Raw genomic sequence first — 26229 nt, 5'->3', positions numbered from 1 at the left:
GAAGGGTAGAAGTCTTTGTGGCATCAGGCCTGGACTCTCGACCAAAAGTCAGGTGGGACGGTGGCTATCGTAGCAGACCCCTGCACTGACAGAGGACACCTAGATCGAGATGCCCCATCTCCAGGCCCGACCTAACCAGGATAGATACAACACCACGGTGCTGATGCAACTTCTGCTGGGATGCCAGCCATGCTCTGGAAGAGGGTCTTGCAGTGGATTCACTTAGCCAAGTGTTGGTTAAATTTGCTGAGTAGGATGGTTTAACTGCAATCAGCGAAGACGGCTGCCTCTTGGTAGGCAGACCCCTCCTTCGTCACCCTCTCCCTGGGGCCCACTGGAGTGACCACAAGCATTTTTCAGACCCCATAGTGAAAAACAAAGAAAACCTCAACTAAAATTGGGAGTAGGGAGGGCTTGTAGGGAGAGCTCTCCTGCCCTACCACTCATTGTCCATATCTCCAACAGATGTTTTCTAGGTTACTACCCTAGCAGGAAGATGATTTTCTCCTGGCCTGGGTACAGCTCAGCCAATGAGAGACTCTCACAAACCAGCCAATGAAAAGCCACTACCCTTCCAATTTCCATTTTCTTCCAATGAACTCTTTGTAACAGCCCCTCCCAACCCCACACTTGCCTTTGTTCTCCAGACTTGCCTGGGGTTTTGTTACAGGTTGCACGTCCTGAATTGTGATTCTTTGCTGTTCCTGAATAAACCCATTTTTGCTGGTAAAATAGCTTTTATGTTTAGGTCAATACCACGAAGGGGGACTTGAAATGGGATGCATTTAGTTGGGGTTTATGGGATATTTTCATGCAGTTCAGTCTGGCTGGTCTGTCCTGGGGCGGTATGTTCTCTATGGTTGCCAACTACCCACTAGAACAGTGCCCAGCACTGCAAGTATTCGGAAGTGAAGAAGAAACAGAGTCTATAGTATGAACCAGAAGTGAGTCTGTGCGAAATTCTTCCAATCATCCAACATCCAAAGGTTCTTCTCCCTGGATAAAACGAAAGTTGTCTCCTCTGACGAAATGTATCCCATAATACAGCATATACAATTTAATACACCATACGCCTTTTTTCCTTCTGGCTGGGGATTGCATTGATCAGGATTCCTGTCTTTGTGCAGCACTCACCTGTAGGAATGACACAGTGGGCACTTCTATGTGAAGCCCCGGGTATTACCCAAGCCAGTGTCAGTACTAACACTAACAATCAGATACCAATTAGACCAAACACGCTAGAGAAATGTCTGAATCATCTCTTCTTTCCAGAAAACAATTCTGCTAAGTCATGATGTGGCATTCAAAGAGAACACAGCCAAAATGTAAGCAGAAGCACTAAAGAGATGTATCCGTTAATCCATACAAATGTTATTTTTCTAAATTTTGTGACGTTTGTGATCTTTGTCAGGTTTTAAAATTTATAATTTGAGTTCTCATTATATAAAATTATTGTAAATTAACTGTAAAATATTACCGTATTATAAAATATGTACACATTATATAAAATAGACATTACACAAAAATATATTTCTAACTAATTTTGGTTTCCTAATTTTAGTTTTCTTAAAGAGAGCCCTACCCCAAAATGTACCCCAAACATTTCTGCATCACGTGAGCACAACTCCAGAAAAACAGAACTTCGAATTGCATGCAGGGTGGTAAAATAAAGGCATGAAACAGAAACTAAGTTCAACTACATAAAAATTGATTGAGATACATTTCCCTTGCACCCACTTTGTGAATGGATATCCGCACCCCCTTTGAGCACGTGGCCAGGCTGGGTGCTCAATTATCCATCCTTACCCCCAAAGGTGCGACCCGGCAGCTGGGTGTGGGCCCACTGAGAGCCAGGGGAGCTCTCACAGGTTTGCCGAGAGGCTGCGCAGGGTGCAGACCCGCTGGGCTCGGGCCCCGGGGATCCTGCCCTCCCAACCCTCCCTCCCGTCATCTCCTCCTCCCCCCAACGCCCTCCTCTCCACTATTCGCGCAGCCCCTCTCCCCAAGCCGCCTCTTCTAGCCCCGCTCATGGTCCGCGCCGCACCCCTTCTACTCCTGTGGCCCCCAGTCTCCCTTTCCCTTACAACGGCCCCTCTTCCTCCCGAGCCGCTCTTCTCCTCTTCCCCACCCCTCGCACCCCTCCCTCAGCCCAGTGTCCGGGGAGCATCCCCTCTTCGCCTCTCGTCCCAGCCCGCGCCCCCTCCGCGCCCCCTCCGCGCCCCCTCCGCGCCCCCTCCGCGCCCCCTCCGCGCCCCCTCCGCGCCCCCTCCGCGCCCCCTCCGCGCCCCCTCCGCGCCCTGACGTCGCCCTCCCACGTCGCGCGCCGCCCTGGCGTTTCCTCAGGCGAATCGGACGCGGATTGGTCCCGAGCCGCGGGAAGTGCCTGCCCTTCAGTCCGCCGGCCAATGGGAGGCGGGGGCGGGGCCGTGGCCGGCGCCGGAAGCAGCCGAGCGACGAGCGTCGTAGCGTCGCCGGGTTTGGAGCAGCTGCCGCGGAGCCGCCGGACGGATTGTCGGACTCGCCCGCCCCGCCATGGCCGAGAGCGACTGGGACACGGTGACGGTGCTGCGCAAGAAGGGCCCCACGGCCGCGCAGGCCAAGTCCAAGCAGGTACGGCTCCGCGCCGGCCTCCCGACCCAGGAGCGGCCAGGTGGACCAGGCGGGGCGGACGCGGGGCCAGGGGCCGTGGGTCAGGGGGCCGAGCCGGGCACTAGAGCAGGGAAGGGGCGGAGGATTGGGGTGGGGCCGGGAGGGGGACGGGGCACGGGAGAGGGCCGGTCTGGGACAGTCCGGGGCGGACGTGGGGGGGGGGCAGGATGAAGACGAGCGAAAAGGTAGGATCCGAGGAGGGGCTGTAGTCCGGGGGGTGGGGATATGGGGCGAGGACCAGGGGCTGGGACAGGGCAGGACGGTAGGGAGACGGGAGCCAGGAGGGCAGCGTGGGTGTGGACAGGGCCTGTGCCCCGAAGAGGGCAGAAGGGTCGGGGTTTCCTACGACTGATACAGGCCTGAGGGCGAGGCTCGGGCAAGGTCCCCAGGCCTTAGACCTCTGGGTGTGGACAGGGAGGACCTTGGGGCAGGGACAGGGGTGAGGTGGGACGGGGGCAGGGTGGGGGCCTCCCCCCAGACGGTCTATTCAGTCCAGTGGAGCCCATCCAGGCCACATTGCAGGCCGTAGGGAGTTTTTGTCCCCAGGCTGAGGTGGCTTAACGGCCCAGCAGACAGGTGGACCTTGCTTCCCGGTCTTGCAAGTGTAGACGAGCCCTAAGCAGTACTGGGGCCAGAAGGTTCCCAGGCTGGCCAATCCAGGTTCAGCTGTGAGTCCAGCTAAGCGGTGCAGGGCTGGTTCAGTCACCACCCCTGGAGGGTTTTTACCTCCAGAGGAGCCTTAGATGCACGGTGGTGGGTCTGGGCCAGGACTGGCTGCGGCCCTGGTGACCAGCATTCAGTGACCTGCCCTGGGCTCATTGCATGGTCAAAACCAAATTCACTCTTTTTCTACAGGAAACTTAATAGCCACAAGCTAGGAGTCATGTGAACACGTCCAGAAAGAATCTTAGAACGCATCATGCTTAGTGACCCACAGTCACTTCTGTGAAGTGTGAAAAGCGCCAAGAAATGCTTCACTGTTGGGCAGCTATAGGTCAAGGGGTGTCGCTCTCCCTGGCGGGGCTCTGTGCCATGTGCCATCGCTTTTACTGGAGCCAGATGCCCTGAGGAAGGCACTGACCGGTCCTCCCTGCTTTTGCAGGAGAGTCTAGTAGAGAAATAAATCCCATCCAAGTGTGAACTTCTCAGAGGAGCCTGTTGGCGGGTCTTTCTCAATAGCAAAGAAGTGAGCTATTCCTGTCTCCTTAGCAGCAACTGATTGAGACTTGCCTGGATATTTGGTCGTGGAGGGTTTTGCATAATGAGCTTCGCTTTTGAACCCAGCCCTGGTGTGAGCCCTTGAAGGAGCCTGGCTTGCGCACACGCTGAGTGGACGGCCGGGCTCAGGCAGCCCCAGGCGTCAGCGCTGCCTGGCTCCCAGCAGTCCCAGCTGGTGTTTGCCAGACACTTGCTAAAGCTGATTTTGACCAAAAACCATGTTCTCATATTCTAGGCCATCTTAGCAGCTCAGAGACGAGGAGAAGATGTGGAGACTTCCAAGAAATGTAGGTACTCATGCTTTCACTCACAAATTGGGGTGTGCTGGCAGGGTTCACCTCTGCAGACGTGTGCTGGCACCTGGGCTGGGGAATGCCTGGGACCTGAGCAGAGCAGCTGCGGTGGTCACGGGTCAGGAGGGCTTTGCTACCTACTCCTGCCGCAGGGGGACAGTTGTGTGGACTCTGTGCTCTTGGGCCTGTGAACTTCACATGTCACCTGGACGCAGGGTGCTTGTTGGGCCTGGTTCCTGTCCTGAAATGGCTTTCCTCGGGGTTTGTTGCAAACCCTGTCTCTGCTCTCGTCCCCCCACACACACACACACCGGTCCAGGGGCTGCTGGCCAGAACAAACAGCATTCGATCACCAAGAACACAGCCAAGCTGGACCGGGAGACTGAGGAGCTGCACCATGACCGGGTGACCCTGGAGGTGGGCAAGGTGATCCAGCAGGGCCGGCAGAGCAAGGGACTGACGCAGAAGGACCTGGCGACGGTGAGTGTGGCAGGTCCCCCCCTCTGGGGCTATTGGCAAAGCGCCTGTGGCCCAGGCTCTGCCCACCTGCTGACTTAGGGGCTTCAGGTTGCCCTTGGCCCAGGGCCCCTGAAGGCCTCTGGGGAAGCCATGAGAGGCCAGTGTAACTTGCTCTCGTGTGTGATGTGCCTGCAAATGTGTGCAGACCCCAGAGTTGCTCTCCACTAACGCCCTCAGTCCCTCGCTGTCACAGAAGGCTGCGCCCCAGAAGGCGGTGTGTCACCTGTGTGTGTGCTAGTTCCGCAGTATTTCCTTACTGAACGGACACACATGCAACCCGTCTTCTCCTTAGAAAATCAACGAAAAGCCGCAGGTCATTGCAGACTACGAGAGTGGACGGGCCATTCCTAATAACCAGGTTCTGGGCAAAATCGAGAGAGCCATCGGTGAGTGTCTTTGGGGCCTGGTTGGGTCTGGGCTGCCACTGCCTGAGCAGTCCCGAGGGCCGCCCCCGGGAGGGATTAGTGAGGGTGGGGCCCAGGAAGGCCAAGACCACAGTTTTCTCTCCCCTTCCCATGTCCCCTACCACCCCCTTCTTTGAGCCTGGGAACAGAAGGCTCCCGAGTTCTCCCCTGGCGCTGGTCACATCCTGCTCCCACATGCCCCTTTGTGGTGTCAGCTGGGACCTGGGGCGTGGAGCTCCCAGAGCACTGGTGCTGGGAAGGGATGTCTGCTCTCGTCCATCGGACAGCCCAGCCAGGAATGGAGCTGTGCTCGTCCCTCCCTCCCCTCTCCTTCCTGTGGGGTCAAGTGGGCACCCGCTCTACTTCTGGCCGATGGCTAGGGACGCTGTGGCGCTGCCCTGTCCTTTGAAGTTCCAGAATGGGAGCTGCAGTGGTCAGTGGGCCGATGGCTCTTTCAGGCCTCAAGCTCCGAGGGAAAGACATTGGGAAGCCGATCGAGAAGGGACCAAGGGCGAAATGAATACACAGCCTCGAAATCGGTGCGTTCCGGCCGATCTCGCCAGGCTGGTTCCCTTTGACCACCAGCGCCAGCGTGGGCCTCTTCCGTGGCCGAGCGGAAACTGGGTATCAGCCCTGCCTGGGAACCCCCTCTACCCGAACCTGCTGTCAAACAAAACCTTGCAAAGTGTTCGCTTCTCCAGATTGTTTTGCCTCCCGACTCCCGAGCCTCAAATTGGGGTGCAGAATGCTGCCATCCTCTCCCAAGGTGTCAGCCTAGCTGTGGGTGTGGCTCCTGGGGGAGCAGAGTGGGAGGGTACGGGGTGGAAGACCCAATCTGGTCGACGGGAGAAGGTTCCGCCTCTGGTCCGGCTGTTGGAGAAGCTAATAAACCTTCGCAGCCCTTCCTGCTGCTGTGTCCTCGTGTCCCATCCCACCTGTGTCATCCTTAGCACCCCGTCCCTCTGGCCCCCAGCGTGGGGAGGGGGAGTTTTCATGACAAACACTGTAGGGGGCATCTGAGGGGCCATGAAGGTCACTGAATCCTGAGACAGTTCGTGGGCATTGGCTGACCTCTTGGCAGTGGAGCCCACCCTCCCGTGGCGCTGAGGCCCCGGCCACACCCTTCCCAGCAGAACCGAGTGGGCCAGGGTGGCAAGGTGGAGCGGGCGGCAGGGGAGCACGTGGCCGTCACCCCCCCAGGACAGTCCTGCCCAGTGGGGCCTTCTAGGTCCATGCGAGGTCCTGTCCGAGTCCCATGTGGGCGTGGGGAAGCAGAGCCTGGGACCCTCCCTGCGTTGGAAAGCCCTGACTCCGTTTCATTAGATGAGGATGGCGTGTGGGTGCACCAGGGTTCATGACACATCCGGGGAGTCACCTCCCTCAGACCTCATGAGGCCAGCAGTCAGGGACTTTGGCTGGTGCTCAGGCATCACGGGGGCACTAAGTGACCTCTGCTTTGAGATGTATCATTTCAGGGACTGGTTGGACCTTTAAAGTGGGGTGGTGGACGTGGGGAAGTGTGCCCATGGGACAGTGGGCCCTTCCTGTGGGACAGGCACAGAAGGGCGTGACCCCTACCAGACCAGCACTGTGCCACCTGGGATGGGTCAAGTGTTTGCTCCTCAGACTGTCATCTGTGCCCATGGGCGTGTCTCCCCGTCCAGATCAAGTCACCCAGCAGGGCGGGCCAGACACCTGGTCAGATTCCATCACGTGGGGTCGCCTGCCTGGCCTGGGCAATGGCTCCTCCTCAAGGTCCTACTGCGTCTGCCTCCTGGTGCCTCTAGCTCCTGGCCTTGTCTGGTATGGCCTGTTTCCTGCCACTGACACGTGGCCCAAGTGTGGCCTCGGCAAGTCTGGGTTGGGGATCCCAGGAGCCAACTTTTGGCAGGCGGGCAGGGCAGGATGCACAGACCGGCCTGAGAGCAGGGCTGTCTTCATAGGTTGGGGTGTTTATTGGGGTGAGGGCTGTACCCGGGCACTGGGTGGCATTCTGTGCAGGGTCAGGGATGTGAAGCTTAGCCTGCCTGGGGGGGGCAGGGCTGACAGGATTGGGGGGGCGCTCGTCTTCTCTGGGTCGTCTATGGGTTGTGGGTGACCAACGCAGGCAGGGTGACCTGATCCTAGGATGGAGGAGAGGCGCTCGGTGACCGCTGATGGTGGGGGTCCCACCGCTCCCAGCTCCCCAGGGCCAAGCCGAGTGTGGCTGCGGTGGCCTCCCGCCCCTCCCGCAGGGCCCCTACCGCATTGAAGAGAATGTTGTCAAAGCCGGGGGCCGCGGCCACAGTCCTGCCCGGGGAGGGGCAGCCCCCCTTCTTCCGCAGCCAGAGCCGCCCCAAGAGTCCGAGCAGCACCAGGAGCACGAGGAGGAGGAGGGCGCCGCCGACTGCGGCCGGCACTGAAGTGGCCACTGCCGTGTCCCCTGTGGGCCACGGGGCACGTGATCCTGAGACTCAAGCCCTCCCTGTCAGCCCCACACCCAAGGCCAAGGACGATGCTTGGGGGTGGCTGGTCCCTGCAGCCCATGGGTTCCTGGGTTCCTGGGGTGCACCATCGTGCCAGCACAGGCTGCAGGCTAAGGCTGGGAACTTGGCAGACGGGTGTCAAGGCCCCGACTGGACCCCGCTTCACTGTGAACTGACAGCCAGTGCACGCCCCAGCAACGGGCTGCCATCAGCATCCGGCCTGACCAGCCTACACGTGCCCTGGGATGGCACCCAGGGACCAGGGACCAGGGAGGGGGAATGGTCCAGCCCAGGAAGGGAGGGGACAGTAGGTGGAGGGAGGGGATGGTGCAGAGGCCTGCCTTGCTGGCAGTCCTGGCCTCTCCAGCAGCCAAGTGGGCCCCGAGCTGCCAAACCGCAGATGCCCAGACGCAGAGCGGGCCGGCAACCTGAGCAGGGCTTACCCTGGCTGGGTGCAGGCAGCTGGCAACGCTGCCCGGCCAGATACTCAATGTCGTCCAGGGCAATGGGCCCCAGGGATGGCTGACCGCCCAGAGTGGCTTCAAACACGATCTGATTGGGAGGGAGGAGAAGCTGTGTGGCCTCGGGGAGGAGGACACCCCGCCTGAGCTCTCCCGAGCAGCCCGGCCTTACCTGGAACTCTTCGCTGCTGGCCAACTCCACCTGGCCTTCCAGCCACTGGTGCCGCCGGTGCCCGCCTGCGCCCCACACAGCCAGCTGGCCACGGGCACTTCTCAGGAGCACCCTCAGCTCGCCCTTGTCTGAAATCAGGGGCCGGGGAGGCGGGGGTGAGGTCCCTGACCCAGCATGACGCAAGGCTGCCCCCCGGCCTCTGCTGCCCCCACTGCCCAGGGACCGCTGGCCCGGCCGACGTACAGAATTGCTCAGGAAAGCCCATCTGGTACCAGAAGCGGAGGCAGGAGGCCTCGGTGGCAGGCAGAGGCTGGCTGCGCAGCCAGGCCGCCCGGCCCCCTGGGCCCAGCACACTGGTTTCAAAGAGAGCAAAGTGGCCTGGAAACAGAGAGGGAGGGGCCAGCCCACAGGACTTGAGGCCTCTGACCCTGATGGCGTGGGCTGGTTGGCCTGGGACAGGGTGGGTGTGTGCCCCTGGGTGTGTGTGGCTCTGGGGTCCCTTCCCAGTTCAGACCCACCTGCGTCAGTGCCCAGAGTGTGGTCCACAGGGGGCTGGGGGTAGCGGGAGGGTGTGGCTCCACTGCTCCAGTCCCAGCTGTACCTGCCCAGGTCAGGCCAGGGCAGATGGCTCCAGCCACACAGGCCAGTCTCAAAGTCACAGGAAGCTGCAGGAGACCGAGGCAGTAAGTGGAGCTGCCCCTGCCCCTCCATCCCCTGGGGCAGCACCACTGCTGGGGGCAGGGTTGGCACAGCTGGCGCCACCCACGAGCCAGGGCCAGGGCCAGGCGGCAAGGCTCCCACCTGGCCGAGGGCAGGGTCCGTCCTGGAGGAGCAGGTCATCCACCGCCATGTAGGAGCGCTCTACCCCAGCAGCCACGGCCTCGAACACCACCTGGGCAGGTACAGGGCAAGGTGTGCTCACAGGTGGTCTGCACAGCCCTTGCGGGTGAGGAAGGACCCTCCCCCAGGCACTCACCCTCCAGGCCCGCTGGGCCTGCACGTCCACGCTGCCCAGGCGCCAGGCAAGCCCTCCGTGGTCACTGATGCTGAACACCTGTCGTCTCTCAGCCTCCTCCACGTGGACCTGCAGGGTACCTGCCACACCAAGCAGCCAGCCTACGTCAGCAGCAGTGGAGGAACAGTGCTGGCTCAGGGCCCTGCACTGATGGGCTCCCAGGTGGCCTTGGTACAGGGGCCTGGGTGGACCCCATGGCCCCTCCTCCTGGCAGCCCTCACCTGGATTTTGGAGGCTCAGGTGGTACCAGAAGGTCAGGCAGGAGGGCTGGGCCAGGGGCCTGTGCTCCTCTGAGGTCAGGGAGGCAATGTGGCCTCGTGGCAGTGTCTGTGGGCTTGTGTTCACCACCATATAGTGCCCTGGAGTGGGGGTGTCAGCTCCAGCCTGCAGTCGAGCCCACCTTTGGCCCCGCCCCTCACCCTGGCCCCGCTCCACCTGAACCCTGGGCCCCTCAGTCCTCAGCCCCACGCCCGGCCCACACCCTGAGCGGTCTCTGTGGTGTGGTCAGTGCTGGGGCCCCAGGCGGCACGGCCAGTGGTATTGGTCTGGCGTGTCCAGAGGCCCCCAGTGGAGAAGCCGCAGGCTGAGTCTTCAAAGGAGCAGCGCTTGGGGGCCCAACAGGGCCCGGGCCGCAAGGCCACGTCATCCAGTGCCATGGTGCCATGGTACCCATCCCGGAGGCCCTGGAACAGCAGCTGGGGGCAGAGAGTGTTAGCACTGGGGCTTTGCCCTGCCCCTCACCACCCAGGCACCGGGCCTCACTTGGTACTGAGCACCAGAGTCCATCTGGTGGTGGAGAGTGGCCCAGGCCTCATGCCAGCAATTGCCATGGGTGCCTGACTGTGACCACAGGTACGTGTCTGCCTTCCCATCCTGTCTCATCACTAGGCGCAGTGTCCCTAGAGGAAGAGTGGAGTTTAGAGGGAACTAGATCCCCACTCCTGATAGCTTCCCACCCTCTCCCGATTCCCTGAGGGGCAGAGACAGAACTCGGGCCCCTGTGGGTCTCCTAGCCCTGCCCAGCTCCAGGTCACTCACCAATCTGGGGCCCGTGGAGATGGTACCAGAAGGAGAGACACTCCTCAGAAGCTGTTGGCATCTGGGGCTGGGTGAGCAGGTGCCCACCAGGGCCCCGGGCTGGGGGGTCCGTGGGGTTCAGGAGCACAAAGTAGCCTGTGGGGTGGGGGTGGGGGACACGGCTGAGGTGCAGAGATGTCAGGCTCCAAGAGGGGCACACGCCGTGTGAGCATGCCCCCACCACCCAGGTCTGGGCGCTGCCTCCCGAGTCTGGGTGTCCTCGGCCTACCTTCGCCTGTGGTGTGGTCATATCCAGGGCCACGGCTCTCCATCCGGTGCCAGTGGGCATCTGTGAGGTGGCCCGTGTGCCAGCCACACATGTCCCGCTCAAAATTACAGGAGACCTCTGGGGTGGGGCAGTGGTGGGGTTAGCAGCCCTCCTGAGTCCTCAGAGGTTAGGGGGACTTGCTCTCTGGAATGGGTCTCCCAGAGGTCTGGGTGGGGACGGGGCGAGGGAGGGAAAGACCTGTGTCTCTCTTGGTGGCCACTGAGGTACTGCAGTTCTTCATGATCACGTTGTCCACCCCAGCGCCTTGCTGGCCAGGGCCATCCAAGTCCACCAGGCCGACAAACTCCAGCTTCATGGGGGGCACGAGGGAGGACGGAGGGGCTGTTAAGTCAGAGCCTGCTTCTTGTGCCCACGCCCCCAGGCTGCCCTCCTCACCTGGAAGGGCCGGCGGCGTGCCCCCAGAAGGACTGTGTCCACCTTCCAGCCCCTCCTGCTGCTGCCGCTGTTGCTGCTCGGGGCCTGCCACACCAGCTCCCGGGTGCTGCCCTCCACCACGACCAGTGCCAGGAAGCCTGGCCGAGGGGGTCACCATGGGTAGGCCCGCCCACCCCTACCCTCCCACAGGATGCACCTCAGACTTCTCACCGCCCCAGGGCTGGGCAGAGGGCCTAGAGGGACAGCGGTACCTTGGGGGTGACTTTGAAAATGGTAAGCCAAGTGGAGTTCACAGTGGGGGCCTGAGGGGCCTAGGGGGGGTGTGAGGACCCGGGCCTCCGCTGTCAGCTGGCCCCAGGCCTTCTGCAAGGACAGGAAGTGCCCTGGGGAACAGCAAGGCAGCTCAGAGCAGATTCCTTCCAGGGACCCCCCCAGCTCAGAGACCCTCCCTAGCAAAGAGGCAGAGCAGGGGACCCCTCTGGGGGTACAATTCACAGGCAGGCTCCAGGCTTCCCTGGGCAGGGAACTGGGGCCTCACCAGCAGCAGCTCCACTGGTGCCAGAGTCCCCGCTGTCCTGGGCCAGGAGACGCCCCCACTGAAGCCGTCCCACGCTGGCGTCCTCCCAGCCCCCGGCCGTGGGAGGCTCGAAGTCTGTAGTGCCTGCGACACAGCGACACAGCGGGCACTGAGCCGCTTTGGGCCCAACGCCCAGCAGTGGGGAGGGTCTGGAGGGAGGACACACACCCCCTCCCCCTCCCCCTCTCCCCACCTCCCCTCCGCCCCTCACCACACTCCTGCTCATCCTCGCCCCCCTCGCACTGCTGTTGGAAGTCACACAGCTGCTCCGGGGGGACACACAGGTCACCACAAGAAAGATGTCCTGGCTCACAGACCCCTTGGGGCTGCAGGCTGGACGGGGCGGGCCAGGATGCTGGGGTCCAGGGCCCAGGAGGTGGGTGGGAAACCTCTGTGGGGGCAGAACAAAAAGAGGGTCAGGTGGGCGGGTGGGGGGCTGCGCTTGCCTGGGGGGAGGGGCTCAGCAGGCTCACCCAGGACTGGTTTGCAGCAGTCAGACAGGATGAGGTCGTCCAGGCCCACGACACCTCCTGGACCCGTGTGCCCTGCCAGGTGAATCTGAGAGCACAGGGGGCTCAGGGCCGCCCACATCCCTCTGTTGTCCCACGTTGGCTCCCCTGACCCACACCTTGTACTTCATGATCGCACATCCCTTCTCCCATCCCACCCCCACAGACCTTCAGGAGGGGCCATCGGAAAGCCACCCCGGCTTCGCTCTGCTCTCTCCACACGCATGCTGCCCACAAAAGAACCCACGAGCTTCCTGCAGACAGCCTGGAGGCCCCGACCTGAGCTCCCTTCCCCGGCTCTCTGAGGGGCCCCCTGGGCCACCCGCCTGTCCCCCCAGCGCTGCCCTCGCTGGCCTCACCCGGAAGGGGTGCTCGCTCTGGATGTCAACTCGGTCTCGGACCCAGGCGGCCCCCAGCTCCCCATGGCGCCTACGCAGCAGAATGGGGACCTGGGGGGCACTGGGGCTCTGAGTCTGCAGGAATAGCTGGAGACAGCTGGTCTCAGCCCCGTGCAGGTAGTAATAGAAGACGAGCTGGGAAGGGACGGGGACGGTCAGGGGAGACTGTCTGGGGCCACAGTAGCCAGGACAGGCAGCCCTGCGTCCCCCACCGCCTCACAGAGCAGTTGTAGGGGCCCGGTGCTTGGAACTCGGGGCTGGAGAGGACGGCAGGGACACCGGGCTCGGCCATGGACACCAGGAAGTAGCCTGGGGAGAGAGCAAGCATGAGCCGGGCGGCAGGGCGGGCGCTGCGGTGGGCGTGGGCCAGGGCGGCGGCTGAGGGTCCCCACTCGGCCTCACCCTGAGCGCTGTTCCGGCTGTGGTCGCGGCGAGGCCAGGCAGGGCGCGCAGGGCCACCAGCGCTGTGGTTCCGAGTCCAGCCCTCAGAGAGCTTCCACAGGCCCAGGCCCGTCTCAAAGTCCGTGGACATGTGGTGGCCTAGGGAGGGAAGCGGGGTTCAGGCCACCTCTGTGCCCCTAGCATCCCCATTGGTGCTGCCTGCCCCAAGCCGTGCGGCTCCATCTCCAGGTGGACAGAAGCCACCCCACCTCCAGAAGGGCCGAGCCAAGGAACAGCCCCCCCATGTTCTCTCAAGGATCCCTGCTCACTGCAGGTGGGCGTGTCCTCATCTGAACTGTCCCCACAGTTGTCGTCCCCATCGCACAGCTGGTGGAGCTCCACGCAAGCCTTGTTCCGGCAATGGTGATGCCCCAGAGGGCAGCGCGCCTGGGGGGCTAGGGTGGGGGAGGGTTAACTCATCACCCTGGCCCCAAGACCCTGGGGCTGGGGCAGCTGGGGAAGAAGCTCAAGACCTTGTGGGCCAGGACCGAGCAGGCGAGGGGCTCCCGCTAACCCATTGTCCCCCAGGTGTGGCCCCCCTCCCCTCCCGCACAGGGCCTTACTGGGCAGTGCACAGCCCCAGAAAGCTACGTCATCCAACGCCACAGCGCCCCTGTGGGTGGCATTGCGGGTGGCAGAGAAGGTCACCTGAAGAAAACAGGGTCCTTACGACCTAAGTCAGGGCTCAGACCTTTCCTGCTACACCCACCAACCAGACCACCCCACAGCTCACCCGGAAGTCACCCCGGATGCGGCCGGTGGCCACCACCAGCTCCTGCCAGCCTGGGCCCCAAGGTCCCGAGCTTTGCCACAGGGTCAGTGTCTCCGTTCCATGGGTCAGCTCCAGCCGCAGCTCAGCCACATCTGTAGTGGGGGGTGCTGGGGCACTTAGGCCCCTCTGGTGCCTCCCAGCCTGCTGGCTGTGCCCTGCCCCAGGACCCTTACCCCTTCTTTGGGGCACCCTGCCAGTCTCTGCAGCAGTGCCTCTTCCTTTTCCAGTCCCTGGGTTTGGGGCACCCCACCCAGGCCACAGGGTCGGGGGTCCGGGCGCACACCTGCAGAGGCTGCGTGGTACCACAGCCTCAGCTTACAGGTGGGGGCCGCCTCGTGTAGGACAGGGGAGCGCAGGGCTGCGGTGGACGCCTCTTTCCCACGGTGGATGCCAACCGCCACATACCAGCCTGAATGGGCAGAGAGGTCAGATGAGGCAGGAACCCAAGAAGGAAGGGGGTGGCATGGAGACGTCCCCACACCAAGCCTCACCCAGGTCAGTGCCAAGAGTGTGGTCTGAATGGAGCCCTGGGCCCTCTGACACAGCCCCTGCCCGGTCTCGGAACCATCTGTAGCCTGAGGTGCTGATGTCTCGCCAGCCACAGGAGTCCTGTTCGAAGTCGCAGGTGAAGGGGGCACCCGGGGGGGGTGAGGTCCCATCGTAACCTGGGATAGTGGGCGGTCAGGTGAGCTGCCTGTGGATGACTGGCCCTGCCCGCTCCCTGCACAGTCCTGGCTCACCACACTGGGTCTCGTCCGAGCAGCTGCTGCAGTCACACACGAAGTTGCACATGGCCTCGCTGGGGGTCCTGCAGAGGTTGGGGACCCAGGCCCAGCCTGGGGACCTGGCTGCCACCAAAGAGACAGCTAGGTGGTCTGGGGCAGCATGATCCCCCACCCCAGTTGGTCAGAGACTGTCCCAGTTCTCAGAAACCCCTCAGACTCGGGCATCCCAGGACGTTGGCCATCCTGCTTTGGGGCCCAGGCCAGGGGGTCGAGAGAGTGGGCTGGGTCTGCGGCTGGAGGCCCCCTGTCAAGGCCAAGCAGAGCACATCTGGCCTGCGAGAGGCTGGCTACACGTCAGTACTTGGGGGATGTGGGTCTGCATGGGACCAAGGGCCCCCCAAGGATGGAGCACCCCCTGGGGAAGGAAGCAGCAGCCCAGCAGGGAAGCAGAGGCCCTGCCAGGAGAGTGCCCCCACAGGAGGCATCATGGGTGACCCCGGCCCCCTCAGGATCCATGCAGTCCAAGGGCGGTCCTGCCTCCAGGACCCTCTCACCTTGGGCCTGGGGGGGCGGATGTTTTCCCTGGTGGGACAATCCCCAGGACCCCAAAGGCTCACCCTGGGGTCCCCCATGGCCTTGCACCCAAACCCCGGGCCAGCCCTGCTTCAGGAACAGGACCTGATGACTCACCCAGGAGCAGGACCAGAGTGGGCAGGAGGTGGCTGGGCAGAAGCATGGTCAGAGCAGAGGGTGCGAGGCCAGGAGCCATGCCTGCACTGGGCAGCTGGTGGGGACTTTGCTGGGTTATCAACCTGCGGCCCCATGGGCTGACTGCTCTAATTGGAGAGCGGCCCCCTGGCCAGCCCCTCCCCTTGCTGATGAGGTACACTAGGTTGTAAAAGTGTCCACAAGGGGCCCCTGCCCCAGGTCAGCCCCCACCTGCCCGGCAACTTCAGATCGAAGGTCAGGCCCCACTCGTCATGCCTACTGCCACACAGCCCTGCCTGGTGGCAGCACCAGCTGGGGAAGTGCAGACAGCACCGGCTGCAGCCACTTCTCCCAAGGCCTCTGTCCCCACCTGGCTGAGAGGTCAGCATGGCCCAGGGCTACCAGCAGGAGCCCAGCTTGTGCAACCCGTCACTGCGGGCGTGGGGCAGCAGCCAGACACCTTGACCATGTCCATCCATCACTCAGTCTGCAGTTCGTCTATGAAAAAGCACTTATTTGTGGACAGCTGTCCTGAGCAGCATGGCTGGGCGTCCAGGGGCCTAAAGTGTTATGGCCAGACCAGACCCCCAGGGCAGGGTTGGGAGTCAGGGTCTGCCCACAGTTTACACTGACCTGAGAGTTTGTGTCACCTGAACCTGTTTCCTTGTCTGTAAAATGAGGTGGCAATAGCACCTGCCTGGCGGTTACCCTGCGCTCACCTATGCACACGACGTGATCACAGCCAAAGCAGGAAGCACCCCCAGTCAGTAGCCAAAGGGACATCTGTGCCTCAGTGTATCTGGCCCTGCCCTCCGTGTGACCCCCCTACAGCCTTGCACCCAGAAAGGAGAGGGTTCTGGGAGAGGAGAGGGGCTTCCAGTGCCATGTTGGAAGCCCTACCCATTCACTTTGAGCAGGAGACTTTGGCTGTGGGACCTGTTCTTGGAAGCAAGGTGTCACAGGTCACTTTCACGTGTGACCTCGGCTGGCCAAGCAGAGACAGAAATCAGGCAGCCACGATGGTGGTCACTGGCGCCCTCTCTGCCCTGTGCCCTGGGAAGGCTGCCCTGCCCTGGCCGGCCCTGAGGGACCAGGCACTAAGCTCTTGCGTAAGGGCCAGCTGTGCCTCCTCCCAGATGTCCTTGGGGATAGCAGCCTCGTGGAGAAGCAATTAGGCCATAAACGGGGACAGCAGCTCCAGGGCTCCCTTATCAGACCCCAAAGGGCTGAGTATGCACTGCCACACCCTGGGGCCCCAAAAGGTGGAGTCAAAAGGGATCCCAGGGCTGCCTCTGGCTCTCCACCACCCACCTGCTTTAGTCAGGGGTCCGGAGGGGTGACCCATGAGCAGAGAAGCCAAGACACATAGCATCCAGGGACCAGAAGGGGTGACAATGCTTTTAATTCCCACGGGCGAGGTAAACCCAGGCATTGGGGCCAGGCTGCTGTCTGTCTCCCAGGCTGGGCCAGGGTGGTCCAGTGCCGGGGGTGCAGCCCAGCCCCTCAGGAGGGGCTTCAAGGGCAGAGTTCAAGGGCAATGGACGGCTCGAGGCAGGGGGCCTCAGATGGGCGTCAGTAGCCGTCATCAGCCCAGGTGACCTCATAGTCGGGGTACCTAGCTTTGATCTTCTCAGTGGAGACAGAGTGCTGGGCTCGACCGTATCCCTGAAGAGAGAAGACAGCTCTTACAGCCCCTGTACTGGCTCTGGGTGGCCAGTTAGCAGGTGACACCCAGGAGCCAGATTGGGGAGGGGGGCAGGGCGGACCAATCACCCCTAAACACCCCCGAGAGCTGTTCTGCGGAAAGGTGGCCACAAGGTGAACAGACCTGGATGGCGAGCCCTCTAGCCCAAGGTCTGAGCTATGCTAGGTGCCAAGAGAGCACCCATGTCCTCTGATGGCTTGGTGATGGGAAAGGGAGGGGCCTGAGTTTCACTCCAGTACTGACTGGCTCAACGAGCTGAGGGACAGCGACAGCCCAGCCGGTCCTCTTGGGTGGGACAGGACTCAGCTCAGTGTAGCTGAGGGTCAGGCAGCCGCCCCCCCCCCCCACCCCATGTGCTTCCGGCCCCATGTCACATGGGAAACCGGACTGTCCGGGCCCTGGACTGGGGTTGTGCAGTTGAGACAGCAATGGGTGCTTGTGAGAGCGGGCCAGGCAACTGCGAGGGCCAGCAAGCTCACCATGGAGTAACCGTACACGTGGATCTTCTTGTCCTGGCTCTGGTGGGAAATGCGCCCGCCTCCCATGCACTCGCAGCCATACCCCTTCTTCTGCATCTCGCCAGATACCCGGTCGTAGATGTCGGCTGGGAGGAGGAGGGCGGCTCAGCACTCAGCTGTGGCTGCCCTTAGGGCCCAGGGGGTCTGTAGCCCCAGCTCTGAGCAGCTCCTTCCTCAGGACAGGAGCCCCTCCAGGCTGGGGAGGGATGAAAGGGAAAACGGGGGCTCCTGGGCAGGGGCGCTGGGACTAGGAGAGCCGGGTTCGGGCCGTGGTATCTTCTTGGTCTCCCGGACCCCCCCTCCCTGCCCACGATCAGACCTGACACAAGATCAACTCCCACGACGTCCCCTCGGCCCCGCCCCACAGCGGTGGCTGAACCCGCCCACAGATTCCGGCGGCCCCGCCCCTGGCCCTCCGCCCCGCCCTCACCGTGGTACTCGGCCCACTTGTAGCCGCGCACGATCTCCTTACTCTCCCCTGCAGGGGCCCCGGAGGGAGCCGTGGCATGGACTCGAATCAGCACGTATTTGAAGACGCCATCGGAGTCGATATCCACATCGGGAATGTGGACGAGGTCCGCCGCCGCCATGTTCCCCGGAGCGCACCCGCCCCTGCGGCCCGCGGCCCTTCCCCCACACAACCCAGTGCAGGAGGCGGGCTCTGGGAGTCCGTAGCCAATCCCGCGGGGGCATGCTGGTTTGCCCCTCAGCCTATCGTGCCGCCGACCCGCAGCAAGGACTGGCCAATCGCAACCTAGCTCCTTGCGGCCCTGAGACCACGTGGGTCCTACTTAAAGGGGAACGTGGGATCCTGAGTGGATGGTGGTTAAAACCTGCGTTCCTTTCCAGCCCGGTGACAGGCTGGTGGCAGTTGCCTTTGGAGGGGGTTAGGGGGCCCATGAGTTCGGGAGAACATTCGCTGGCTCTGACCGCCTACCCCACCGTATCCGAGAGTCTCCCTCCCCGGTCCGCCGCCCTGACCGAGGGCCGCCCTCCCGTCTCCCCCACCGTGTCCGGAGGGTGGCCTCCCCCGCCCCCTACCGTGTCCGAGGGCTTCCTCACCCCGTCCCACCCGCGCCCCCGCACAATGAGGCAGCAATGGCTATATTCGAGTTGTTTTACTTGGTTTGAAAAGCGCTCGCCCTCTAGAAACAATCCCGGTTCAGGGATCTTCCAGGACGGCCGGCCCTCAGGCGTGGGGCTGAAGGCGAGTGGGGCAAGCGGGGCGTGTGGCCGGCACAGACGCGCGGGGCCGAGGCGGGCGCGCAGGCGTGTGGTGGAGGGAGGTATAGGGGGCACAGTCAGGGGAGAACCGGAAAAGGAGGCGTTCACAATTTAATTTGAGGACCCTCAAATTCAATTGATGCCCACTCCCGGCCCCAACTGGGTGCTGGGAGCTCCAGGAGGGCACCTTGAGGGCGCCCAGCCTCGCCGCTTCTTAGGGTCACTTGTCCTCCATGGAGTCCGGGCCGGGGCCAGATGCAGCCCGGGGGAGGGCGGGTCCGAGTGTCACCCCAGCGTGCGCTCCCGAGGGCCGGAGTCGGTCGCTGGCCTCGCGTTTCCAGCTCGCAGCACAGGGCACTGCCAGAGCAAGCGCGCGCGCGCGCGGGCGGGGGCAGTTTGTGCAATGGCTCCCCCCACCCCTCGGGTGGACCCCTGCCCTAATTCGTTTCCGCACCTGCTTCCACCACGCTTTTCCTGCCCCACTCCCAACTGGGAATCCCCTGTGTCTCCCTACCTGCTTCCTGCCTCACTGTGAGGTTAGGGCTTGCGCTGCCGTTTGCAGCCCCGCTCTGCCCTGGCACCTGCCTCGGCCCATCCTGTCGGGTGTGGGCAGGCAGCTGGACTCACGCCCAGCCAGATCTCAGCTTTGGGCTGGCGCCTGGCCTGCGCCCCCACCCACACCCTTTGTTTCCCCTGGCCGGGTCCTCCTCCCCTCTGGCTGGGCCGAAGACCTCGAAGTACTCCTCCCCTGCCTTTTACCCCAGCCCCTCCTGTAGGGTGGCCTGTGGTGAGAAGAGGCAGGCGGGCAGCAACGCAAAACGTGCGGGCTCGGGGGCCGGCTATTTCCTCTCCAGCCGGAGCTGGGATCAGCGGAACGCACCGCGCGCCACCAAGGCAGGGCGCGCTGGGGACACGGATACACCGAAACCAATCAGGGTGTTCGCCAAAGAGGAAAGGCCTCTGAGCAGGACGCATCCCAGACCACGGGGGTTGAAGGGGACAGGACTAGTCTTTGGTCAATTCGGGCCCTTGGACCAGGGCAAACCAGGGTTGGAGAGGTTCCAGGGAGGCCCTGCAGACGACAGGGGACGGACGAACCGGATCTGCGCGGTGGGGTCTGCAGTAGTGACCCCTCCGCTTGAAGGCAGGGCTGGGCGGTCCTCAGGCCCACCCCGCCTCCCAGCGGGGAGCACCAAGTGGCCAAGGACCAGACTCTGGGTAGGGCCGAGGGAGGGCTGGGAAAGGGGTAGCAGGGCTGGACTGGTGCGGGAGACGCAGGAGGGGAGGAGGGAAAGACGCGGCGGGTGGAGAACACAACGGGGTGCGACCTGGGCGGAGCTCTTGGAGAGCAGGACAGGGGCTGGGCGAATTTGAGGAGGGGCTTGGGAGAAGCAGGGGCGGGTCTGAGCGGACCCTAGGTGAACTGGGCAGGGCCTGAGGGTTGGGCGGGGCGTGGGCCCTTGTGGACCCGTCAGAGCCTGAATGGGGTGAGCAGGGCTCGGAGCATCCCTGGGTGGGCTGGGCGGGGCCTGAGTGTCTTGGGCGGGGCTCGGGGCGGTCCTGGGTGGAGTGGGCGGGGCCTGAGAGTGGTGGGAGGGCCCAGGGTGGACTGGGTGGGGCCTGGGTGGATTGGACCGGGCACTAGCGCGCCCCTCGCGGTTCACATGATGTCGTCGAGCAGGTTGGCACTGGCCACCCAATCGAGCGCGCGAGGCTCGGAAGCGGCCATGATCATGCACATGAAGGGGCGGCCGGTGCGCCGGTCAGTGGGGTAGATGGTGGTGGGAGTAAAGCGCCGGTTGGCCTCGACGAATTCGCAGAGCTGTTCGTAGACGCGCGGGAACTCGTGGCGCAGGAAGACGCCACGCAGCCGCAGCTCGCGCTGGATGTGGATGAAGGCCACCTCGCGTGCGCGCCGACCCGCCTCGCCCTCCTGGTCCAGGCCCGCCGTGCCTGGCGGCGGTGTCAGGATCAACGTCTCCATGTCGGGTTCGCGGCCCCGGGCCGGGGGTGGCCGTGCCGGGCTGCCCGCCGCCAGCGCCACTTTGGCGAACTTGCGCACGGTGGGCCCAGGGCTGCGCGGGGCGGGCCCGGCGAGGCCGCCGGGAGGTGCGGCCCCGGGGCCTACGGCCACCGACACGCTGAGCAGGAAGCACTCGGCCGGCTCGTAGAGGCGCCCGGCTGCCGCCAGCTCACGCGCGTAGCTGCCCAGGGGTGCCGCGTGCGTTGCCAGCTCACGCAGCGACAGGTAGGTGGGCGACAGCAGCAGTCCCTCGAGGCCGAAGCGCAGGAAGTTGTCTGCGGAACCAGGGCTCGGGAAACCCAGGAAGAGCACACCACGGCCGCGCGACAAGAAGCCGACACGTGCGATGCGAGAGAAGGCGCGGTGCACTGGGCCGCTGTCGCGGCAGAACTGCAGTACGTGGCGGCACACGCTGCCCACGCGGCCATACACGCAGCGTGCCTTGTGTGCGTCCCAGTCCTCGCGGCGACACAGCCGCGAGCAATAGTAGGTGTAGCAGCTGTGGCAGGACTTGAAGTATAGGCAGGCATTGAACATGGTCTCAGTGCGCCGGCAGCGCGCGTTGGAGCACGTCATCAGGTCGTCCTCATCCGCGCTGGGCTCCGGGGATGCGTCGGCCGCCTGCCCCGGGCCTGTAGGCTCCTCCGCGCTGCCCGCAGAGGCGGGTGGTGAACGCGGCGCCAGCGCGAGGACCCCGGGGCCCGCAGGCCGAGAATCCAGCAGGCGGCGAAGCTGGCGGCCCAGGCCGTTGGCCGCCGGTTCGGGGATTTGACCGGCCGGGGGCCTCGAGTCGATAACCAGGTCAGTGATGAGCTCGTCCAGCTGCTCGAGACTGCGCTGGCGGCCAGAGGTGGGGCCGTCGGGGGCAGCGCGCGGGGGCGGCCCGGGGCGGCCCCCAGGCAGCTCCCAGCCCCTGGCAGTCGGGCGCTCGGCGGCGCGCAAATCATTGTCGGTGATGGTGATCTCGGGCGTCACGTACCAATTGCGACCGGGGCCCTCGCCCGCGCGGCCCTTCTCCGACAGCGAAGTCTCAGACAGTGACAGTGCCGCGTAGCGTCTGGGCGAGGTGGACAGGTTCACGACGATGGGCGGGCGCCGGCCTTCCGGGGAGGCGCCTTGCGGCTCCCGTGCCTCGCGCCCTAGCAGGTTCTCGTAGCTGCGGCCGCGGCCCAGGGGATCCTCGCGGCGCGGCCCAGGCGCCAGGATGTTGTCCCAGGAGCGCGAGTAGTGGCGGCTGTCGGTCGCCAGCCGGGGCGGACCGGTGCCGGTGCCACCGTGCCAAGAGGCGAGCAACGGGCCGTGGTCCGGGGGAGGCGCCACCTGCAGGGTGCGGTAAGGCCGCGGGCCCCAGTCGCCCCAGGCCTGGCTGCCACGTGGGTGTGGGTAAGTCCGCGTCACGGTGTCGCGGTCGCGGTACCATCCGAAGTCCTCTGTATAAAATGACCTGGCGGCGGGGTGGGCCTGGGGCTCCTCGGGAGGATAACGGGGGCCCCAGGGTGGGCCGTAGGCTCGGAGTGCCTCCCCATAGTTGGAACGGGAGGGAGGTTCCTGGACAGGGAAGGTGCGCACTTCCCCTGCATAGTAGCCGCCCCCGTGCCTTGGATTGGGGCCGGGGTGCTCCCCGGAAGGGAAGGGCCTGGGGTAGTAGCTGTTGAAGTGAGGACCGGGGCTGGCTGTAAAGCCGCCGGGGTGGCCCTCAGGTTCCTCGGTGTAGAAGAATTGGGTGGGGCCCGGCGGGGTGGTGAAGGGCAGACTTCGGCGCTCCGAGTAGTCCCGGGGCCCCGGTAGGGGCCCGTCGCAATACAGCGCTCGAGGGTCCGCGCAGTACAAGTCACTGGGGGTGGGGGTGCGCGACAGCGCCATGTGGCGAGGCCCGGGAACTGTGAGGCCGTGAAGCTGCGGGGCGGCTCTGGCCCAGGATGTGGTCTCGGCGGGTCCGCAGGGCCGCGAGCCCCGGACCGCGTGTTGCAGCACCGCATCGTCAGGCTTGATATCCAGGCGGCAGCGGACGTGGGGGGCGGGCACGGCGGGCGGCTCAGGAGGCGCGCATCGGCCGGCGGCGGCGCATAGGGGCGCGATGCGACCTGGGCCGCCCCGCTGCGGCTGCAGCTTGATGGGGTGCAGCTCGTTGGCGAGCGCACGCAGCGCGGGGTACGCCGGCTCGCGGCGCGGCGACCCCTCAGCCCGCACCGCTCGTTGGGCCTCCCTGCCTCGGCGCGGCAGCACTGGCGGTGAGGCAGGCGCGGGCGCCAGGCCAGGGGGCGCGCGGGGCGCACTCTTGGAGCGGGCGCGGCGCCGGGGTTCGCCGTCGCGGGGCCGGGCGCGGGGCCCCGGGGGCTCCGTGGGCGGCGGCTCAGGGAGAGCCTCCATGGCCGCCCCGTCCAGCGCCTCCAGGAAGTCGAAGCTGCGGCAGTGGCGCTTGTTGAAAGGCGCGGGCGCAGCAGGCCGGGCCACGGGGCGCTCATATGGCGGGCGCCTGGACGCGGGCCCTGGGGCCGCCACTTTGATGTCCTGGTACACGGTCGACACCAACAGGTCTGGCGGGTCCGTGCGGGTCATCTTAAAAGAGGTTCCCAGAATGGCTGCTGCAGCTCACTCGGCCTTGTGGGGCTTTCGCCCTGGTGGGAGACACGGGTCAGGGCTGCCCCTTCGCATCCCAGGCCCGGCTACACACACGCGCTGGCCCGACTTACCTGGGGCGCAGTGGGCAGAGCAGCCCTGATTTTGGGCCTTGGCTGAGGCCACAGGCACTTGCTCCATGCCGGCGTCAGAAGCACCTGCAGGAGGAACCCATTTGTGCAGCCACTCAGGTCCTTCCCCCACGCCACCATCTTTGGGCCATTTTCTACTGGGATGGAGCTGGGATGGGTCAGCTAGAAAGGTGATGCCACTGCTATGGTGCCCGAGCTCCTGGCCCTAGTACTGACCGCTGGACAGGCTTGGTTAGATCCCCTTTCCTGGGACAGGACAGGGTAGGAAGAGTAGGGGTACCGCCCTCTCCCCCTCCCATGCCCACAGGCTGGAATGACGGTCAGCTCATTTGGAGCATCAGGTACAGATAAGACGACTTTGTGACTTTGTGGCTGTTGGCTCCACAAAACCGATGGGTGACAGAAGCCCCCTCCTAGCGTCCTGTGCAGAGAGAGCCCACCCCTGGCCTTGGCCTTAGCCAGCTCCGCGCAGTCTCCTGCCCCACCTGCTGACCAGGCTGGGCATGGAACCCTTCCCCTAGTGCTGCTGCACTGGGGACAGCCCACTGTGCCAAGCCTCAGTGGGCCCTGCGGTGGTCCCATTAGGTCTAGGCTTGGTCCCTAGGCTGACGAACTGGCACATCCCACTGTTGACACTTACTATGGCCCAGGCCAAAATAATGTCCCCAAAGAGCATACTGGGCCCTAAAGCCTCCTTTCTTTCCTTTACAGAAACCTGACTCCAGCTATCTTGAGCTGGTTGAAACCCACCAAGCTCACTGGGGTATCATGACAAGGCCTGGAAAGTGACCCACTAGCTTTGCACCCTGCCCGCTGCAGCCTGGAAACCCGCTTCAAGACCACGTGGGTGTGTGAGAGCCATGGTCATGGCTGCCCTTTTCCTCTGAGTAGAGCACCTGGTCAGGAGGCCGCCAGGGGAGAAGGCAGGGTGGTGGGCGGCTAAAGCCCCTCCCCCCTTCTAAGGAGCAGCCCTCCCCCCAGCAGCTCTGGAAGGCTCCATGGAAACCTGAGGTTCCAGGCCTCTGCGATGCTAGCTAGGTTGGGGTCCACCCCTCTGCACCGGGCCCACAGACTTGGGCCACCCGCCCCTCTAGACGGTGCTGACAGGGCCCCACCTCCTCACAGCCTGGGGGCGCATGTTCAGGGTGAGCTGGGGAAGGAGGAGCTGGGCTCTCATCTGGCAGGACTTCTGGTGGGGTAGACCCTCTGTGCCAGGTGGCTACGGGGCTTCCCACCAGCAGGGCTGTTCTTCTGGGTCAGGGCCACTAAAGCCCGTTGCTTGTCCCCATCCCGGCCTCGCATCCACCCCAACTCTCCCTGGTTCACAGGACATCCCCCACCGCCTCCTGCCATCCATCCTAAGCTCAAAGCCAGGCCGGAATTGGGGGCCATATGACAGGGTGAGACTCCGCCCCAGGGAGGTGACAGCCTGGCCTTGCCGCTGCGGTGGTAAGCGAGACACCCCACTCCATGGGAATGGGGGTGGTCTGCCCCGCTTGGGTCCTAGGCCTAAGCTTCGTGGGTGGCCCTCCCCACCGCGCAGCCTGGCCCTGGTCCCCGGCCCGGAGCGGCCCTCGCGGGACCTGCCGGTGTCGGCCAGGGGCGGGACCCCTCCCCCCATCTTGTGGGCGCCCCATCCAAGACATGGCGCGCGGGGCAGTGGCCCCCGACCCCTTACCTGGGCGCTGCTCTCCCGCGGAGCTCAATGGGCTGCGCAGGCCCAGGCCCACCCGTCGTCCCCCGCTCCACCGCGTCCCGGGCGCATCCGCGCCGCGTCCCCGGCACCGGCAGAAGCTTCGAGGCAGCGGCGCGGAGGCCGTCCGGCCGCTCAGTGCTGCCCCCGATGGCCGCCGGTGGATTTGCATTTAAAGGGGCCGCGCCATGGGCTTGAGACCCGCGTGGCCCGCTGGCTCCCCACTGGGGCTGTGCTGGGCGCTGCGTGACGAGCCCTCCTGCATCCGTAAGGGTGGGGTGTAACAGACCTGGGGGCTAACTAGGGTACTCGCGCCTAGGGAGCAGCCTACCCATCCTGCCAGCCCCTACCTGGTGTCCTGGAGGACACCGCCCCAGGGCAGCTGGTGGCCCAGCAGGATGTGGGAGCAGGGCTCTGGAGGAACCCCAAGTCCTGGCCGGGGCTGTGGACAGCTCCCACAATGCACACCTCGGGTTGGGCCCAGGCAGGAGCAGATGGGCTGCTCCCTGCCCTGCTGGCTCTGTGCTGCACTTGAAGGCGCCAAACTCTGCAGGTACCTGGGGCCATATGGCTCCATACCCGAGTGGGCCCTGAAGCCCCGTCCCCTGAGGCCCAGCCTCTTCCAGGCGAGAACACGCTCCTGGTTCCCCCCTCCCGCCCCGGCATTCAAAGGCTGTCACTACTCTGGGCAGGTCTGCAGGTGGACCACTCATAAGCCACATGAGGACATCGTCTCCAGCCCTACCAGTCACTCCCAAACAAGATGCCAAGCCAGGGAACATTCTAGCTTGGCAGAGGCTGCAAAGAGCAGGACCTGCCCATTGTGGGTTCGTTAGATGTGGGCAAGTCCACTTCATATTGGCCTTGTCCCCACATCCGGGGGCACCACAAGGATGATCAACCTCAGGTTGTGTAATAAAGGGAGTCCCTACATCTCAGCTTCGTGCCTGTCCCCCTCCCCCGCACAACACTCCAGGCACAGGAATTGGGGACCGGAGGCTTCCTGGGACTGGGAAGGGAAGGCCCAGCCACCATCCTCCCACCTGGAGCACAGCCTGCGCAGCCCTGGAGGGAGGGGCAGGTCCAGTATCAAAGCTGTTCTCATGGCAACTGTGGGAAGTGGGAGGAGCCAGGTGCTGCAGGCCGCTGGAGGAGGCAGGGCCTGAAGGTGGATGACTGTCAGCAGGGAGTAGGGAGGTAGCTGGGACAGGACAGGGACTCTCAGAAGCCAGCAGGGCAGAGGCACACACCTGCCCTCAGGGCTGGACACCCCCAGGTATTCCCCAGG

At 64.1% G+C, this 26229-nt stretch overlaps 4 protein-coding genes across 4 annotated transcripts; 1 reads left to right on the top strand and 3 right to left on the bottom strand.

The window, feature by feature from the left end:
- The first annotated feature begins 2424 nt into the window (after positions 1–2424).
- Positions 2425–6007, top strand: EDF1 (endothelial differentiation related factor 1). The gene is made up of 5 exons (XM_033124121.1): positions 2425–2610; positions 4103–4154; positions 4480–4640; positions 4972–5065; positions 5542–6007. Exons 1-5 carry the CDS (start codon positions 2533–2535, stop codon positions 5601–5603), a joined length of 447 nt encoding a protein of 148 aa, XP_032980012.1. The 5' UTR covers positions 2425–2532; the 3' UTR covers positions 5604–6007.
- Positions 6008–7026: 1019 nt separating this feature from the next.
- Positions 7027–16003, bottom strand: MAMDC4 (MAM domain containing 4). The gene is made up of 29 exons (XM_033123449.1): positions 15038–16003; positions 14375–14470; positions 14126–14299; positions 13918–14043; positions 13596–13726; positions 13426–13510; positions 13132–13257; positions 12824–12961; positions 12642–12730; positions 12383–12556; positions 11988–12072; positions 11726–11905; positions 11476–11598; positions 11189–11320; positions 10938–11074; positions 10740–10851; positions 10503–10619; positions 10235–10369; positions 9959–10095; positions 9678–9891; positions 9418–9555; positions 9158–9276; positions 8983–9073; positions 8700–8846; positions 8425–8559; positions 8182–8309; positions 7992–8100; positions 7327–7505; positions 7027–7206 (listed from the first exon to the last, which is right to left on the bottom strand). Exons 1-29 carry the CDS (start codon positions 15126–15128, stop codon positions 7165–7167), a joined length of 3690 nt encoding a protein of 1229 aa, XP_032979340.1. The 5' UTR covers positions 15129–16003; the 3' UTR covers positions 7027–7164.
- A 430-nt stretch (positions 16004–16433) lies between these two features.
- PHPT1 (phosphohistidine phosphatase 1) lies at positions 16434–17952 on the bottom strand. Its single transcript, XM_033123192.1, has 3 exons — positions 17721–17952; positions 17252–17376; positions 16434–16732 (listed from the first exon to the last, which is right to left on the bottom strand). Exons 1-3 carry the CDS (start codon positions 17878–17880, stop codon positions 16640–16642), a joined length of 378 nt encoding a protein of 125 aa, XP_032979083.1. The 5' UTR covers positions 17881–17952; the 3' UTR covers positions 16434–16639.
- Positions 17953–18396: 444 nt separating this feature from the next.
- AJM1 (apical junction component 1 homolog) lies at positions 18397–25390 on the bottom strand. The gene is made up of 3 exons (XM_033123187.1): positions 24927–25390; positions 23231–23314; positions 18397–23155 (listed from the first exon to the last, which is right to left on the bottom strand). Exon 3 carries the CDS (start codon positions 23094–23096, stop codon positions 20175–20177), a length of 2922 nt encoding a protein of 973 aa, XP_032979078.1. The 5' UTR covers positions 23097–23155; positions 23231–23314; positions 24927–25390; the 3' UTR covers positions 18397–20174.
- Positions 25391–26229: the final 839 nt, after the last annotated feature.

Source organism: Rhinolophus ferrumequinum, chromosome 12, assembly GCF_004115265.2.
Source record: "Rhinolophus ferrumequinum isolate MPI-CBG mRhiFer1 chromosome 12, mRhiFer1_v1.p, whole genome shotgun sequence".
Lineage (NCBI taxonomy): Eukaryota > Metazoa > Chordata > Mammalia > Chiroptera > Rhinolophidae > Rhinolophus > Rhinolophus ferrumequinum.
This window is presented reverse-complemented; position numbering and strand designations above follow the sequence as displayed.